At 44.2% G+C, this 19,072-nt stretch overlaps 1 protein-coding gene across 5 annotated transcripts in view; it reads right to left on the bottom strand.

Moving 5' to 3' along the window:
* Positions 1-18,496, bottom strand: part of RXFP1 (relaxin family peptide receptor 1) — a 150,966-nt gene extending 132,470 nt beyond the window's left edge. For 2 of the 5 annotated variants that reach the window (XM_089301747.1, XM_089301748.1), the window contains exons 1-2: positions 18,400-18,496; positions 18,067-18,132 (exon numbers count right to left, since the gene is read on the bottom strand). In XM_089301747.1, coding sequence (XP_089157873.1) covers positions 18,067-18,115 — 49 coding nt within the window. In that variant the 5' untranslated portion in view covers positions 18,116-18,132; positions 18,400-18,496. 5 annotated transcript variants of the gene reach the window in all.
* Between the last annotated feature and the right edge of the window lie 576 nt (positions 18,497-19,072).

The following is a 19,072-nucleotide window of genomic DNA, read 5'->3' as shown; positions in this document are numbered from 1 at the left end:
ATTTAGGACCAGGACTAGCTCTCCAGGGAAGCCAGTAATGGGATAAAACTGTGCTTATCAGGGGCTGGCGTTGTGGTGCAGTGGGCTAAGCCGTCACTTATGACACAGGTATTCCATTTCAGAGTGCTGGGTGCAGTCCTGCTGCTCCGCGTTAGATCCAGCTCCCTGCTAAGGTGCTTGGGAAGGCAGCAGAAGATGGCCCAAGTCCTTGGGCTCCTGCCATCCATGTGGGAGACCTGAATGGAGTTTCTGGCTCGTGGCTTTGGCCTACCCAGACCCAACTGTTGTGGCCCTTTGGGAAGTGAATTGGTAGATAGAAGTCTCTTTCTCTCTCATTCTCTCTCTCCCTGTTCCTATTCCTCTGTATGTTGCCCCTTCTCTCTGGTGCTCTGCCTTCTGGCGCCACAAGGCGGAGGATTAGCCTGGTGAGCCGCGGCGCCGGCCAAGATAGTCTTATTTTAAAGATGTTCTGGCAAGCTATTTCTCTAGGTAGCATAACTTTTAGAGAAATTAAAAATGATCTGATCTCTGCTGCGTTTTGAATAATCCACCTTGAAATGTCAGTGCCATTTCATCCTGCTGTTATTGTGCCTCTCATAAAAGAAAATTCAAGTGAGATAAAGTGATGTATGCACATTTGTAATCACATGTAAATAAATCAAAGTAGGGAGACTAAACCTATATTGTTATGGATATTAGGCCTTGGCCCTAGGAACACATCGTTTTAAGTTATTTGTATATGTGCTGTTTTCCACTGTTGTGAGGCTGTAATTGCTGAAAAAATGCGCTAAATTTGTTGGCTGATGCTTTCCTAGTAACGGCCTTGTGTTGCAGTTACTTAATGACTAAAGAGTACACGTTGTACCCTCACATAGCCAGTACGTTCCATTTTATTCTAATGACTGTGCATAAGCACTTTGACTGTCTACTGTGCATTATTGCATGAGCTTTTGTTAGCAACCTTTTTTGTTAGGTTTTGTTTTTTGCCTTACATGAAAACACATTTAGAAGCTTTACACACCAAAGAAAACAGTGAGTTAGAAAATACCATAAGAGCGATGGAAGCATGGTCCATGTAGGCATAGAGTGGATCAAAACATTCCTGGGAATGAGAAGCAGATGTAAATATTGGATGCTTTTGGTGCAGAGTATCAAAAAAGCCAGTCTGATCATAGGGTATTAAAAACTTTCTATTGTAATCTGCACTGTTTTTGTATTTTATAGGCACTTGTCAGGGAGAAAATATATTAAGATCATATTAAGGTCCTAGGAAAACCATGTAAAAACCAACGGTGCCTTTGACTTGGTCATCCTCTACCTTTCCAGTGACTCCAGGACAGTAGTCACACCTCCTTTTAAGGATTACTTTTGCTTTCTCTCATGCTGGCCCATTTTGGATAAATGGCCAGAGTTATGTTCTAAAGACTAATTTCTTTTTTAGCCATGTTGATTTCAAAATTTGCATTTCAATTAATAATAGACTGTAGTCCACGTTGTGGAATGTGGCATGCAGAGGCCTTCATGACCTCTCCCAGTTACCCTAAGTTCACTGCCAAATGTCTGCTTCAGCCTGCTCCTTCAAAGATATGTGAGGGGCCGGCACTGTGGCATAGCAGGTCAGAGCCGGTTCGAGTCCTGTCTGCTGTGCTTCTGATCCAGCTCTCTGCTATAGGCTGGGAAAGCCATGACTGAGGCCATCTGGGGAATGAACCAGCGAATGGAAGACCTATCTCCCTCTCTCTTGGCCTCTGCCTCTCTGTAACACTTTCAAATAGATACATAAATCTTTAAACACAAAAAGATATGTGCGAGGCAGGGAGACAGAGACAGAGGGAGAGAGGCAGAGAGTTCCCATTTACCTCTCTAGGCTTGTGACGGCCAGGCAGGACTGAGGGTGAAGTCAGGACAGAAGAAGTCGATCCAGATCTTCAGTGTGGGTGGCGGGGACCTAAGTACCTGAGCCATCGCTGCTGCTCATCAGCAGGGCATTAGCAGGGAGCTGGAGTGAGAAGCCAGAGCTGGATGTTGAAACCGGAACCTGGGTGTGGGGTGTGCCTATCGTTATAGCCAGGCCCAGCTCCTGTCCCCAGCAGGGCACGGGGCACACCTGTTTTTACGGTGCCCTTTGCCTCTTTCGCTGGAAAGCTGGGCACGGTAGATGGGAGCTGAGTTTAACTTGTTTGGCCAGCTTGTTCATCTCTAAGTGGAAATAAGAATACTTACCCTGTAAAATGGAGATAATGCACATAACTGTGTAACATGATTTTGGTGTTTGTGTAGGGAGTGAGAAAAACTCAGTCGTGGGGGTCAGATAAAGCTCAAGTCAAGCCTTGGATAAAGTCTTTGTGAACGAGTGTTCCTGGCAAATTCTCTCAGACTTAGTTCCCATATTTGGAGAGATGAGCAAGTCTGATGCATCGGATTTAATTATTATTATTATTATTTTGACAGGCAGAGTGGACAGTGAGAGAGAGACACAGAGAGAAAGGTCTTCCTTTGCTGTTGGTTCACCCTCCAATGGCCGCCGCGGCCGGCACACCGCGCTGATCGCATGGGATTTAATTATATAAACAACTGTTTATCATTTAAGCAGAACTTCAAAATTTAACTCACCATAACTACAACTTCAGTAATGTAAATAATACAAATTAATGATCAGGAAATTGTTGGTTTAGCACCTTTTGTCTATCTAAGTATGTAAAGGATATTTTAATGAATATTAAAACTTTCAACAATTTCCCTGGAATAGATTTAAGAGTAATGTAGGTTCTGAGGGCGTTAGAGAGTGGTTGTGGGGCCGGCACTGTAGTGCACCGGGTTAAAACCCTGAAGCGCCAGCATCCCATATGGGCACCGGTTCTAGTCCGGCTGCTCCTCTTCTGATCCAGCTCTCTGCTGTGGCCTGGGAAAGCAGTAGAAGATGACCCAAGTACTTGGGCCCCTGCACCCACATGGGAGACCTGGAGGAAGCTCCTGGTTCCTGGCTTCGGATCATTGCAGCTCTGGCCGTTGTGGCCATCTGGGGAGTGCACCAGTGGATGGAAGACCTCACTCTCTGTCTCTACCTCTCTCTGTAACTCTGTCTTTCAAATAAATAAAATAAATCTTCAAAACAAAACTTAAAAAAAGAGAGTGGTTGTAATAGCACAGCTTCCAGGGGAAGGAGTATCACACTGAATTATTCCTTCTCTTTCCAGTTCTGTACTGTAAATTCTATTGTTTTAGGCATTCAATCAGCTAGAATTTGTGGGAGAAAGTTAATAGATAAGCCCAAAGATTTGGGGATTTTCACATTTTGAATAATAATTTTATATACTGGTGACTTCTATAATATCTTGGCCAGTTTTAGTTAGAACAACAAGAAAAGAGAGTATGTAATAAACTTTAGATAAAGAAATTAAAAATTACTCAAGAGTTTTCAGGCATGGAAAGCCAAGACACTGTGGCAAAAACAAACAAAAAAAAATCCTAAATGAAAGATCTCTATGAGTGAGATCCCAGGGGAAAGAACAGGCCATCAAAGAAGGAGGTACCTTTCTCTGAAGGGAGGAGAGAACTTCCACTTTGACTATGACCTTGTCTAAATAAGATCAGAGTCAGAGAACTTAAGAGACTTCCATAGTCTTGGCAACTCATGACAAGAGCCTCAGGTGATTACAGACGCCATAAACAAGAGTGTCAATTGTTAAGTCAACAACAGGAGTCACTGTGCACTTACTCCCCATGTAGGATCTCTGTCCTTAATGTGTTGTACTATGTGATTTAATGGTATAACTAGTACTCAAACAGTACTCTATACTTTGTGTTTCTGTGTGGGAGCAAACTGTTGAAATCTTTACTCAATATATGCTAAACTGATCTTCTGTATATAAAGAGAATTGAAAATGAATCTTGATGTGAATGGAAGGGAAGAGGGAGCGGGAGATGGGAGGGGTGCGGGTGGGAGGGAAGTTATGGGGGGGGAAGTTGTACTTTGGAAAATTATATTTACTAAATAAAAGTTAAAAAAATTACTCAACAGGTAAGTGTAAATGAAAAAAATAAGAGAACTAGTTTGGGCAACAGAGTGCAAGAGAAGAGAGAACTGCCATTGGGTTTTGGGTCAGCTATTGGATTCAAAAAGGGGCAACACAGTTTTCTGTGACTTAAAAAAAATTACCAAAAGAAGATATCCTTCTGATACAGGGACTAACCCTACCCATTATTATGGATGTTTTGAAAATTCTGGTTTCTTTATCGAAAGCAAGGGTGAACATGCCTACTCACGTGTATCCACATGACAGTTTTGGGAAATGGCCCCAATTTTTGCTATTATGTGATTTGCAAATTCTCAGAATTCATTTTTTACTAAGATACTTCATAATAACTATTGTTTCAAATCACTGTGCCTTTGAGTTCATAATTCTTGCTTATCAAGTGCACCCTCATTTTGATATACTGCAATTGCTTCTTGCAGGTTACTCCTTTGTTAGTCTTTCACTACTAAAGCTAGGCATTTAGACTGCACTTTATGGCTTAGGGAGGGAAAGCACAAAAGAACTTCTCAAGAACAGGGAATTTCTTGGCTTTGAATGTCAGATTAAAGGTCAAGGCTTTCAGCCTGCAAAAGCTAGGTGCTTAAGTGAGGGAATGTTTGCTTCTTCCTTCTTCTCTCTCTTTTTCTTTCCATCTGTCCTCTTTTACTTCCTCCCAACTCCTCCCTTCCTCCCTCCCTCCCTCCCTCCTGGCTGCTCCACTTCTCACCCAGCTCCCTGCATATGGCCTGGGAAAAGCAGCAGCAGATGGTCCAAGTGTAGCCATCTGGGGAGTGAATCAATGGATAGAAATTCTCTCTCTCTCTCTCTCTCTTTCTCTCTGTAACTGTGACTTTCGAATAAATAAATAAATCTTGAAAAATGAAATATTTTTCTTTAAATGTTTCTAAACTTATTATTTATTTTTATATGAAAGGTAGGGGGAGAAGGGAGAGAGAGAGAGGGAGAGAGAGATTCATTTTCACCCCCCCCCTTTTATGAGATTTATTTTATTTACTTGAAAGACAGAGTCACAAAGAGAGGTAGAGCCAGAGAGAGAGAGAGAGAGAGAGAGAGAGAGAGGTCTTCCACCTGCTGGTTTGCTCCCCAAATGGCTGCATTGGCCATAGCTGGGTCTATCCGAAGCCAGGAGCCAGGAGCTTCTTCCAGGTCTCCCACATGGGTGCAGGGGCCCAAGGACTTTGGCCATCTTCCACTGCTTTCCCAGGCATAGCAGAGAGCTGGATCAGAAGTGGAGCCAGGATTCAAACATGCGCCCATATGGGATGCTGGCACTGAAGGCGGCAGCCTTACCTGCTGCGCCACAGCGCCAGCCCCAATCCCCTGACTATTTTTTTTTTTTTAAATTAAGGATTAAGGCATACAAATTTCATGCACTTCATATTACAAATTCAGGAACGTGGTGATTCTCCCTACACTACCTCCCTCCCACCCATACTCTCCCCATTCTTCCTTCTCCCTCTCTCATTCCCATTCTTATTTGTACAAAGATCTATTTTCAGTTAACTTTATACTCTTAAGATTAACCCTACCTTAAGTAGAAAGTTCAACAAATAGTATGATGAAAAAACAAAACAAAACAAAAAACCAAACAAATAAACAAAAACCATGTTCCTTAAAAGTTAAGACAAGAGCTGTTCAAAGCCATCACACCACGAAGTACCAACTTCGTTGCTATACATCACCTTTTAGGTGCTCCATTAGGTACCACAGGTCAGGGAGAACACATGGTATTTGTCTTTTTGGGACTGGCTTATTTCACTAAGTATGATGGCTTTTTCACTTCTTTAATGCCTGCACTCTGCATTGGCCTGTGCTGCGATTTGTGAACTCAATCCAGATCTCCCACACAGGTGGCAGGAGCCTGGTGGCCGGCAGCCATCACTGGTGCCTTCTAGGGTCTGCAGGGACAAGAAGCTGGAGTCCAGGGCAGGAGCCAGGAATTGAATCCAGGTACCCTGATTTGGGACCTGGGCATCTTAACTACCAAGCTCAACATCTGGTTCCAAAAATATGAAAACCTTTATCGCAAATACTGTAACTGGTTTTGGCATGCTTGATACTGGTGCTGTGTGTGTGTATAGCTGGTTCTAAAAGTTCCCTCCACTCTCACACCTCAAGATGGAGAATGCTGGCATCATCTGTTTAACTATCTGTATCCTCAACCTCTGCACAGCTCTGAGCTTTCTGAGAAAAAGCAAACAAAAACTGAGAGGTGCATCTTCCGAATGAATGAATGAATGAATGAATAGAGTGAGTCGGGGTGGGGGGGACACACTCGGTGGCCACGAGGCCGGCGGCAGCAGTGTAATGTGTGAGTCAGGAGTCCGTCAGGAGCAAGGGCTGCGTGCTTTGAGGAAGCAACAGGCAGGGAGCGCAGAAAGAGGGATTTCCATGAAGGAGCAGAGGCTCCCCGGGGGGCTCTGAGCGGTGACGGAGAAGGGAGGAGGACGAGGGCTCTAATCAGAGTGCGTGGGGCTACACAACGGGCCACGCCTCAGTGCCTTGCAGAGGCATGCCTGAAGGGGAGCGTCCTGGTTCCAGAGGAGCCCTTCTGAGACCGCACGGCACACGAGGGTTCGCAGGGTCGCACCAGTGGCATCACCAACAGCACCTGCGCCCGGGTTGGATGCCTGCCCAGACTTCGCATCAAGGGCTGCTGGGAGATTTCTCTGAATTTCTCTTTCATGACTCGGGCTTACTGTCTGTCCACAAACATCATTCCACACCATGCTAGCAGCACTCTTTTTTGATTCTTCCCCAGAACACATTGCCTTGTTAAATTCCATTTTTCTTTAGCACCACGTTCCTTCCTTCACTCCTCACTGATCTATTCAGCATTTATCATAACTGTACCTTAACTATGCTCAGGGGATGTACTAACAATGAAACGTCTGACCTTGACCTGCCCTTCACATTTTAATTTTATAACTGTAGCTTGTGTCTACTCATACTGTCTTAGGAACAAGATTATTGGATTTCTTTGTGCAGCTCTTGCTAGTTAACAACTAAATGATTCGTGAGACTCTCACTAACCCTGCCACAGACACTATGCATAGAAACATGAAAATCGATGGCCAAGACCCAACAGCACCACCAGAAGCTTTGTATGGGCTGATTTTTATTCCATCAACATGAATTTGATGGACAAGGGATGCGCTACATCCTTTCAGCTCAACATTGGGGATGATTGCTTAGCTGTTGAGAAAAGTTATTGAAATTTAATAAACAAAGCAATCCTTCTCCCCAGGGATCTTACACGGTGCTGAAAGCTTACAAGATCAGGGTAAGGACAATTAGGAGGGCAGAAATAAAAATCTAAATATAACCGAGCCACACTAGCCACCTCTCTCGACCTCAGTACAAAGAGAGAGGTTAAGAGAAGCGAGGAGAAAGCATGACTGATGACGTCTTCTTGTCTAAGTTTGAAGCGCGTGAGAGATTAGAAACATTTATAAACCATGAGGCAGTTTTGCAGTTTCCAACAAGTCAGCCACAACTGGGAGAGTAAAAATGGCAAGTCTTCTGGACCACTGAAAATGAGTCAAACACTTCTCGCTTGCTCTGGGAAAAGCCTATTAAAATATCAAAAGGCTGCAGTGAGCAACAGAGAAGGAGAGAAGGTGACGAAAAGCAAAGACAAAGGGCAGAGGTTTGTGAGCGAGTGTAATGACAGAGTGGACTGCGCTGTAGCTCTGAAGCCAGGGCCTGCTGTACTCACACTATCAGTTATTTCCGTTAACAGAAGCTTGCTTGCAATATGTGGCCTGGATTAAAAACTGTAGAGGCAAAAAATGCTTCATGGAGCCACTCATCTGATTTCTCTGTAGACCCAGGCACACAATTTATAAATTTTGTCCAAAATCTGTCACTTCATATCCATTTGCCTACTTTACCCCACCACATGTAAGTTCCACATCTGTAAAGTAAGATGCACCTGTTGAAATGGCTGCAACTTAGAGAAACCTGCAGGTCATGACTTCCTTATACTGTGTCAGAACCAGTTTAACTTAATACTGAAAAAAAGTCAGCCAAAAATGTCCACGAATCCAAGTCACAGCAAAATGTGGGAAGGGAGAGGTAAAATACGCGAATAGCGTGTTTAATAGGCAACGATCCTTCATGGGAATCCTAATTTGTGGATAGAAATAAGAATTTGGGTTGTAAGATTTGGAGCCAGGAGGGGAGAGTTTGTCTTTTAAAAATAAATAAATAAATTGACTTTATTAGAGAGAGAGAGAGAGAGAGAGAGAGCGAGAGCCTGAGTCATCACCTGTTGCCTGCCTCCCAAGGTGTGCATTATCAGGAAGCTGCGATTGAGAGTGGAGCCGGGACTTGAACCTGGCACTCTGATATGGGATGTGGGTGTCCCAAGCCAAACTTCACTGCTGCACCAAACATCCATCCTGCGGAGTTTTTCTTGGGGAATGTTTTGTCAGGAGCCACAGGGAGGCTGAGGCAACAGGAGAGTGGTTAAGATGGAAATGAGGAGTCAGGTAGTAGGGGAGAAAGAGGAACTGGCTGATTAATTGGAAACCAATATCTGGGCCATGTGAAGGCTATGAAGGGAAATGTGCTGCGATCCCACTTGACACTGAGCAGGCTGCGTGTGGGAGAGAAGGAGAAACCCAGCACCTCTAGGATTAAACCTGAAGGAAGTGGGGAAGTGGCTGAGAGAATGATCTCACTTGCAAGAACAATCTCACTCCCCAGGATAAATAAGAAGTCATCTTATGCTGGTAACCGGGTTCACTGCTGCTATGGGATGCATTTGCCACCTGGCATGAATGGTTCACGCCTATGCAGCAGCTCTGCACAACAGTGAGGAATCACTGCATTGCTTCTGCGAACGTCCTTGCAGTCCCCACCGGACAGGCAAGCGCTGCTCTGTCTCAGGCGGGTGTGCGCTGGAGGGAAGCAGGAAGTCCCAGGAGATTCTTCTCCAGCGGAGCAGGCTCTCTGTTGCCCCTGCTCCTTGGCAGCAGACCCAGTGTGGGCAGAAAGCCAGAAGAGGTGCTGTTCCCTTCCAGTGGGAAGGGGGCTGTGGAGAGGGTAAGCGCAAAGCTCTTGGGGCCACAGCTCCCTGCGTTATCTGCGTGAAAACTACAAGTGCCTGAGAGATCCTGACGCTGCACACTTCCCCCGGGAGGCTGGCGGCCACCCCTGTGTCTGTGCAGCTCAGCTCGCCTTCTAACCTGCCGCACAGGAAGGCTCCGAGGGCTGAGGGAATGGATGGGCAGGGCGACTGTCTGCCCGGAGAGCAGCACAGGAGCAGGGACAGAGTGACCGCTAAAGGGAAGACACCCCTCAGCTTTCCTACTCTGGTCCTTCGAAAGCCTCTTCCATTTTTTTTGACAGGCAGAGTGGACAGTGAGAGAGAGAGACAGAGAGAAAGGTCTTCCTTTGCCGTTGGTTCATCCTCCAATGGCCGCCATGGCCTGGCCACAGCAGAGAGCTGGCCTGGAAGAGGGGCAACCGGGACAGAATCCGGCGCCCGGACCGGGACTAGAACCCGGGGTGCCGGTGCCGCAAGGCGGAGGATTAGCCTAGTGAGCCGTGACACCGGCCTCTGCTGAGTCTTGACTACAGGCCTGGAATGAGGAGCTGTAATCAGAAACTTCGTCCTTGGTTTTGAGACTGATTCAAGATGTTTATTGACTGGGGAGGAGTGTGAGAAGTGATTATACTAGCTTAGCATATTGGCAAAGTCTTAATTTTGTGGATAGGATTTTGGCAGTTAGTAAATTTATTTTAGAATTTTATTTATTTTCATTTTGTTTGAAAGGCAGACACACACACACACACAACCACACACACAGATCGAGAAACCGATCTACTGTCTTCTGGCTCATTCCCCCAAATTCCCACAACAGCCGAGGCTGACCCAGGCTGGAGTCAGGGGCCTGGAACTCAGTCCAGTTCTCTCTTCTATGCAGATGGCAGGGACCCAACTACCTGAGCCATCCAGGGAACCAACTACCCTGCTGCGTTCCAGGGAAGCTAGACCGGAAGTGGAGTTGTCAGATTTGAACCAGGCACTCTGGAATAGGATACGGGTGTCCTAAGCAGTGACTTAAACACTACCCCAAACATCTACCCTTCGTAGATTTATTTTAATTTAATATCAATCTAGATGTTTTCTATTTTAAGGTGATATTTTACCCTTTTGATATTTCCTTCACTCTACGTCCAACATATGTAATTTGAAACCCACTTTTAAAAGTGAGTAAAGAATAATAGCACCGAAATGAAAGAGAGCATGGAGATACGGCTCCCGTTTCTTCCCATGAAAACATGAGGGTATTGTGCTCTTTAAGTGCTGAGTTTCCTTCCAACTCAAAAAGCCTGATTTTATGAAACTGCAATTTAAAAAGTACTGAAGAAACATTAAGTGGAAACTACTGAATTGGATAGCAGTTAACTCAAAGCTCAGACTGTGGGAAGCAAAAAAAAAAATGAAACTTCATATATTTTTTCCTTAAACGAATTAGAAAAAAATCAAGAGAAAATATTATTAGGAGGCTACATCATAGATCGACGTTGTAACCAATGAAATAGCTCATATAATTGTACAGCCTCTGTTCAAATGCACCCTCAGTCATCCTCTAACAGAAACAAAAAATATTTCAAATCTCAACTGCCTTTTTAGAAGGCATTTGCAGGCCGGCGCCGCGGCTCACTAGGCTAATCCTCCGCCTTGCGGCCGGCACACTGGGTTCTAGTCCCGGTTGGGGCGCCGGATTCTGTCCCGGTTGCCCCTCTTCCAGGCCAGCTCTCTGCTGTGGCCAGGGAGTGCAGTGGAGGATGGCCCAAGTGCTTGGGCCCTGCACCCCATGGGAGACCAGGAGAAGCACCTGGCTCCTGGCTCCTGCCATCGGATCAGTGCGGTGCGCCGGCCGCAGCGCGCCGGCCGCGGCGGCCATTGGAGGGTGAACCAACGGCAAAAGGAAGACCTTTCTCTCTCTCTCTCTCACTATCCACTCTGCCTGTAAAAAAAAAAAAAAAAAAAAAAAAAGCATTCGCTTGTTAAAGAATGGACCCGATTATCTGCTGTCTCATCGCATGGGTGACATTTGGTTCGACAGAGCCCCTTGACCGAAGGCAGCCCTGGCAATGTTTGGAAGCAGAGACCCAGGAGAGACAGCCACGGTCTTTGCGCCATAGAGGGAGAACACGAGTTCCTGAGCAATAAGACAGGTAGCTGAGGAAGAATGATGGGGAGAGGGAGTGAAAGGAGTTTTTGACCCAGTACGCACAGACAGGGGCACCGTGAGGCCTCCAGCGGCTTGTGAAAGGCTCCAGGAGTCCCTTTGCTAGAGATTCCATGCCAGAAGGGTTTTGAGAGCACTGGTTATTTCAAGAACACGTATTCAGGGAGCAGGTGTTTGGCCTAGAGGTTAAGATACTGGTTAAGATACCTAGGTTTTTAAGAAATTAAAAAAATTTTTTTTTTATTTTTGACAGGCAGAGTTAGACAATGAGGGAGAGAGACAGAGAGAAAGGTCTTCCTTTGCTGTTGGTTCACCCCCTAAATGGACGCTATATCCGGCACACTGAGGCACTGAGGCTGGAGCGCTGCGCCTATCCGATGGCAGGAGCCAGGTGCTTCTCCTGGTCTTCCATGGGGTGCAGGGCCCAAGCACTTGGGCCATCCTCCACTGCACTCCTGGGCCACAGCAGAGAGCTGGCCTGGAAGAGGGGCAACCGGGACAGAATCCGGCACCTCGACCGGGAGTAGAACCTGGGATGCTGGTGCCGCAGGTGGAGGGTTAGTCTGGTGAGCCGCGGTGCCGGCCAAGATGCCCAGGTTTTGCAGCAGAGTGCCTGGATTGGGTTCCCAGCTCTGGCCCCCAGTTCCAGCATCCTGCTCGTCCATCTCCGGGAGGCAACAGTGATGGCTCAAGTTGTGCAGACCCTGCCACACGCTTGGACTGAGTTCCTGGCTCTTGGCCTCAGCCTGGCCCAGACATCACTGCTGTAGTCATGTGCTGAGTAAACCAGCAAATGGGAGATCTTCCTTGCTGTCTCTCTCTCAGAACAAAATAAAACAGGAAAAAAAAACCACATAAAAAAGACATTATTATAGAAGATGGAGGAAATAAGGGAACCTCAGTTAATTCAGGTCATATAATAATAATTATAAAATGAATCTATTTAACAAAAAATAGCTAGCACATACCGTAGGGGCGAGGTGTTGTGGCACAGCAGGTTAACCTGTTACTTAGGATGTCTGCATCTCATATTAATGTGCCTAGGATACAGTTCCCCCTTTGCTTCCCATTCAGCTTCCTGCTAATGTGCCGGGGCAGCAGATAATGGCCCAAGCAGTCGAGTCCCTGCCACCCACATAGGAGACCCAGATAGAGTTCAGACTCCTGGCTTTGGCCTGGCCCGGCTCTAGCTGTTACGGGCATTTGGGGAGTGAACCAGCAGATGGAAGATGTCTCTCTTGCTCTGTCACACTGCCTTTCAAATGAATGAATGAATGAATGAATGAATCTTAAAAAATTACTATACATACAGCATTTAATAAGAAAACACCAATTTATAACACAAATAACAGGAGACTTCACTTCCTATTACTCATTTTTCACTTGACATTTATTTTTGCTGTGATAAAAAACAAAACCTAAATTTGAAATGTTCACAACTTGACCTTGACTATCTCCAAAGAAGGAAAGAACTTTCGGTTTTGGTGATGTATCCTCATTGTTCTGGTCATGGCAATAGGTGAATCTGTGAACCTGAAGATGAGTGTGTTGGATTCATTACACATAAGACAGGAAATAGGCTACCGGCATTGTGAAGTTAATGAGGAGAGAAAATAACTTGGAAGAAGGAGAGACAAACTGACACAGAAATTACGTCAATACTTATTGCTACTTGCTATGTGTGTACTCTGTGCCACCGGCTGCAAACAGAAGTGCTTTCCTGGGGACAAGGTGGATGAGGGGTGGTGTTTGGTGTAGAAGATGCGATGCCACTGGGACTCCTGTGTGTCATATGGGAGTGCCTGGGTTCAACACCTGGCTCTGGCTCCCACATCCACTCCTGCTAATAATCTGGGAGGCAGTGGGAATGGCTGAAGAGACTGCGTTACAACCACACACGTGGGAGACCTGGATTGAGATTCTGGTTCTTGGCTTTGGCCTGTCCTAGTCTTGGTCATTGGGAGTATTTGGGGGAGTGAATCAGTGGATGGGAACTCTTTGTCTGCCTATTTCTCACATGTTGAAATAAAAAAGTGATGTCTATGCTTTCAAATTATTCATGGATGTATGCTAAGGTCTTTAAAATCCTGAGAGATTATAATTTTAGAAAGTACTAGAATAGGATCATGTTTTACTGGCATAGTCCTTTCAAGAAGACAGACTTGGAATAAAATCTCTTTTGCAACACTTACTAGGGAATAATGCCAGGAATGCTACTTAGTATTTCTCCTTTTTGTTTTCCTGCTGTGTATAAAGTGGACTATCTCATAGGTTTGTTATAGGCATAAAATGTTTATCAAGCACTTACCATCGTTCCTGGTCCATGGAAAGCTCTTAGTAAATGGAAAATGTAAAAATAACCACACCCATAACTGTAAGACTTGAAACTAAATACTTTATATGCTTCCAGTTTATCAGACTAAAAAAAAAAAAAAAGAAAACCTAAAATACCCAACTTCAGGTATTTTAGTTTAACAATTTTGTGCTGATGTGTGAAATTGTGTTTGAGAAACTATTTAGTTTACAAAGGTAATAATTTGTTTCCTTTTATGCAGATGATGAGATGTTAACACAGGCTTGCTAATTCAATCTAGTTAAACTTTTACTTATGATTCCAAACTTACGGTACGAACACAAAATTATCAACCTCAAAAATATGAGGAGGAATAATAGATCCTTCTGTAGCCTGCAGATAATTGGCAAGTAGTTAACCACGTCAGTGTTTTCTTTTGCATTGTTCTAATCAAGCCAGTGGTCTTTGTGGGATTGTCTCTTCCCTTCTTCTGAAAAGAAGCCAGTACTAAGGTCTGAGACAAAGAGCAGGTGTTCTGGAAAACAGCCACTGGAGTCTGAGAGTGAGGACCTTCTGGCCGAAAAGCCCACGAGAGCATTTTAGGCATGGAAAGCCGAGACACTGTGGCAAAAAGAGTAGTACATGAAGGATCTCTGTGGGTGAGACCCCAGTGGAAAGAATGGGCCATTAAAGAGGGATGTACTTTTCTCTAAAGTGAGGAGAGAACTTCCACTTTGCTATGACCTTGTCTAAATACTGACAGAGTTTGTGGATTTAAAAGGCTTCCATAGCCTTGGCAGCTCATGTCAAGAGCCTTGGGTGATCACTGACATCATACACAAGAGTGTTAATTGTTAAATTAACAACAGGAGTCACTGTGCATTAACTTCCCATGCAGGACCTCTGTCCTCAATGAGTTGTACTATGAGAACTAACTGTAAAACTTGTTCTCAAAGATTTATTTTGTTTTAGTGTATTAACTGGAAGATATGAACAGCCCTTATGTTGACTGTTGAGGAACAGTTTTTTTGTGTGTGTGGAAATTGTTGAACTCTTTACTTAGTATAGAGTTGGTCTTCTGTATATGAAGTTAACTGAAAATGAATCTTAGTGGAGAATGGGACTGGGAATAGGTGAAGGAGGAGGAGGGGTGGGAGTGTGGGTATGATGGGAAGAAACCACTATATTCCTATAGTTGTACTTATGAAATGCATGGAGTTTATATTCCTTAAATAAAAGGTTTCTTTGGGAGACGAAAAAGGAAGTGAGGACTTTACTAGTTGGGCCAGTCCTTGGCAAAATACTAAAATACATCCAGTTTATGGTTTACTCCTTTCTACTTTCTGTTTTTCCTTTCTTCCTTGCGTATCTAAATTATTAAGCAAAATGATTTCTTTACTTAATGATGCTGTGTAAGTCATTTGTAAAGCACTTGCTCTTAAAGACTCAGGATATAACTTGTCCTTTTAACTTCAATTTTGAAATAACTATAGGGACTGGCATTGCAGTGCAGAGGGTTGAGTTGTCACCTGAGAAGTCAGCATCCCATACGGGCACTGGTCTGTGTGATGGCTGCTCCACTTCCGATCCTGTTTCCTGCTAGTGGACCTGGGAAAGCAGTGGAAGATGGCCCAAGTGCTTGGGCTCCTGCCTCTTACATGGAAGACCCAGATGCCTGGCCCAGCCCTGGCTGTTGTGGCCATCTGGAGAACGAACACAGTGAATCAAAGACCTCTCTTTCTCTGTTTCTGTAGTTCTGACTTTCAAATAAATAAATAAATAAATAAATCTTTAAAAATTATAGAGTTTTAAGAAGTTGGAAAAAACAGCACTGGGAATTCTCATATACCTTTCACCCAACTTCTCCTGATGGTAAAATTGCATGTGACTATTGCACCTCATAAAAACTAAAAAAATTCACATAAATGCAATACAATTAACTAGATTACAGACAGGGATTTTTAAAGAATACAATTTCAAAGGTAAAAGGAAACCTTTGAATTTTAATGTCAACTGTAGCTGCCTGTACCTTGGTTTTTACACTTGCCCTGAGTGGTGATCCTAGACTAACCAGCTGTCTTCGGTACTAAGTCCCTTCAGAACAGGTTCTTGCTCACCCTTTAGTCTCATTACATATTAATTATTACAAAATTACATAGTACATACCTAGCATTTCACAACTGTTTTTGTTAAAAGGATAACTAATAGTTGTTTTTCGTCTATAAATGCTCTACCGTTTCCAAAGCCTATTTGTATCTCTACTGAGAATGATCATGGAGTCAGGGAAAGAGCCGAGTTGAAGAAACATCTAAGTCTTGGCTTCATGACCCAAGTCTTGTGAGGAGGTGCTGAATGTCCTTGGATCTTACACTCCTCGTATTGTGCTGTTATAGGTACAAAATGGACTTGTGAAGACTCAAGGAGGTAGGTGCTTTTTAAAGTGAAGAACACAGCATAGGGCTCTGCGAGGTACACAGGATAAGGGATTTGACTGCCATTTTTCATAAACAAAGCTCAGAGGGTGAGTCATTTGTTGAAAATGAGAACTAGTACCTGGCAGTGCTGCTAAGCACCTTGGACAGGCTATCTTCCACGATACTGCATTGCCTTGTTAGATAACGGGAGAGTGGATTAAACAACACACACACACACACACCCCAACCATGGGCAGTGACGAGGATTTAAGAGTTTGTCTTCCATGTGGTCAGCGATGTCCTTTGCTTTGTGCCTAGGAAATCCTCCCTGGGGGCGAGGGGCTGGTGGTGGTGGTGGTGGTGGTGGGGCAATGGCTACATGAAAGGTGGGCCATGGCTGTGGGTTGCTACTTCCGGCATCCCGCCAAGTGCTTCCCCAGTTGACACTAAATCTCCAGGTATCGTGCCTGCCAAATTCTGGATCAAATGTTTATTCTCTTATCCATTGTGGAAGACATGGAAGGATGAGAACTTGGAGCTCCCAAGTACTCACACTGCATTGTTTTTTAATCCAAAAAAATTTAAATTTAGAAATGAAAAATTAATAAAAAAGATTGAGGATTTTTGGAATCATCATCATTTTCTGCTCATGAAGATGATATCTTATTAACAAAAAACACATGTAAGCGTGGGGTTTTTAATAACCTGAAAGACGGGTAACACACTAGCCAACGTGCTTTTCAACCTGCCTGAACACTGTTGATATGCCCTTGAACTCTTTATTAGAATGCCTATTTTGGAAACATTCCTTTGGCTTATTCAGTCGCCTCATTTCATTGAAGTGGAATAGCGGATGGCAAATGTGTTATTTATTTACAATGTTGTTGTCTGAAAATGTCAAAAACTCTGGTAGCTGAAACCCCGGAGTCCAATGTGAAGCATTCAATTTTTGGTGGTAATTTGCAATTTGCCTGCCCCAGTCCCACCTCGTGCCCCCCGTTACATACTGGGAATGTCAGTAACCCAGTTTAGGGACAGACAGATGTAGAAGGGAGTAGTTCTCCGGGACTCTGAGCAGTTTCTCTGGCGTGATGCTGTCCCTCCCGCCCTTTTTGTCCATTTAAGTGACATGTACTAAAGGTAAGGAGGACAGAGGAGAAAAAGGGGAAAAATCATTCACTTTGGTCCAGTGCATCGCAACAGATTTGGGAGCGTTCGCTTTGCAAATTACTCCAAGATGTTCTTTTAAGAAATAAAACTTTTGCAAACTTTTAAGAGATAGAGGAATATAAATATGTTTTCCGGTTTTAAATTTGTTAAAGCTCACATTCTTTGAATCATAAGATATTAAAGGTACCTAGAAAGATTGTTTCTGAGGCTGGCTTTGATTTTTCTCATTGCTTATCACCTAAAACATGAAATCACTTTATTTTAACCTCCATAATAGAATTCAAATGGGACTCAAAGCACAACAGGTCTTTCCTTGAGTTAAAAACAAAAGATTTTTCCGAGAGATACGCCACAGCACACCTAAAGAAAGTAAAACTTGCTACTCCAGTAAAAGCAGAATGCCCGTCTGGAACTCCTTGTGTGTCTGTGCTTTTCACTGCTTTGTGCTTTCTCTTGTTTTTCTTTCAAGGAATAGAGAGAAAGCTTGCTGAATAGAGAGCGTTACATGACTGCACCTCTGTGTAGAAGCACACCTGATCTCCAGTCACAAAGGACAGGGACTGCCACACGTTACAACCACACAGACACGGGAGCGAATGCAGACTTCCCCAGGATATTTCCATGGAAATACTCCTTGAACACGATTTCCCGAAGGACTACTACCCGCTCAATACTGCAGCATGACTTATAATATCAATTACACAAATTGGCTGTTACAAAGCACAGCTTGAAACGGCATATTACTCTTGCTTAACTGTTGACTATGATAAGACATTCCAGTTTCAGTTCAAATGCCAGAAATAACTAGAAGAATAATTCTGAAGTGAGGTTACAATTTGTCAGAAAATGCATTTTTCATCTTAAAAACATAGATGTAAGTAATCAACAACTGCAACTTGTGATTATTTCACAAAATACTAAGGAATACAAAATGAGATACTTACCATATTTTCCAATAATTAAGATGTAGACGAAAACAGGACCAGATGTCATTTCCTTCCTCTGAGTAACTGATTAATAAAAGTGAACACAATTTGGTCCTGGTTTCTGAGCGGCGTTCGGCTCACGGCGGTTGTGTGCTATTTCTGTCTGCAATCTTAACAGCTATAAAGCACTCCTCCCTCCTTCCTCTCCCATTTTTTCTCTCTCTCTCTTTCCCATTCCCTCTTCTTTTTTTTTTTTTCTTGCCCAGGATCTCTCCCCTGCTCTCTTTCTCTAAAAGTCTTAATATCCTTATTTACGTAGACACACACCTCCCCCACCCTCAACACACGCACCCACACGAACTCAGACAGGACTGAGCAGCGAGGAAGTGTCGGAGAGAGAACACGTAGGCTCTCCTGCTCACTCTCCACATCTTGTTTCCATGTCCTGAGACAGTGTACAAATGAGGGGGTATGTGAACACTGACAAATGTCTTAACTGATCAAAGTCACACTACTGGAAAGAAGGGAAGCTACAGACGTATTACAAATCCAAAAACATTTCCCCCACTTGGAACAAGAGACTGGAGAGAGAACAGAGCTACACAGAGTAAAATGCCTTTGTGGAATTAACTATAAAGCAGGAGTTAAAGTGTTACTATAGCAATCTTTTGTAATGCCTGAAAATTCAAACAATAAGATACGATTCAAAGGAAAATACTAGGAAATGAAAAAAATCTGAGAGACCGGCACTGTGGTGCAGTGGGTTAAAGCCCCGGCCTGAAGCGCTGGCATCTCACATGGGCGCTGGTTCTAGTCCCGGCTGCTCCTCTTCCGATCCAGCTCTCTGCTATGGCCTGGGAAAGCAGTAGAGGATGCCCCAAGTCCTTGGGCCCCTGCACCCACGTGGGAGACCTGGAGGAAGCTCCTGGCTCCTGGCTTCGGATCAGCGCAGCTCTGGCCATTGCGGCCATCTGGGGAGTGAAGCAGCGAATAGAAGATCTCTCTCTCTCTGTCTCTACCTTTC

The sequence above is a fragment of the Oryctolagus cuniculus genome, chromosome 8 (assembly GCF_051225735.1).
Source record: "Oryctolagus cuniculus isolate XC-2025 breed Fujian yellow rabbit chromosome 8, ASM5122573v1, whole genome shotgun sequence".
In the NCBI taxonomy this organism is placed as follows: domain Eukaryota; kingdom Metazoa; phylum Chordata; class Mammalia; order Lagomorpha; family Leporidae; genus Oryctolagus; species Oryctolagus cuniculus.
Note: the sequence above shows the minus strand (reverse complement) of the source record. Positions and strands in the feature narration are given on the sequence as shown.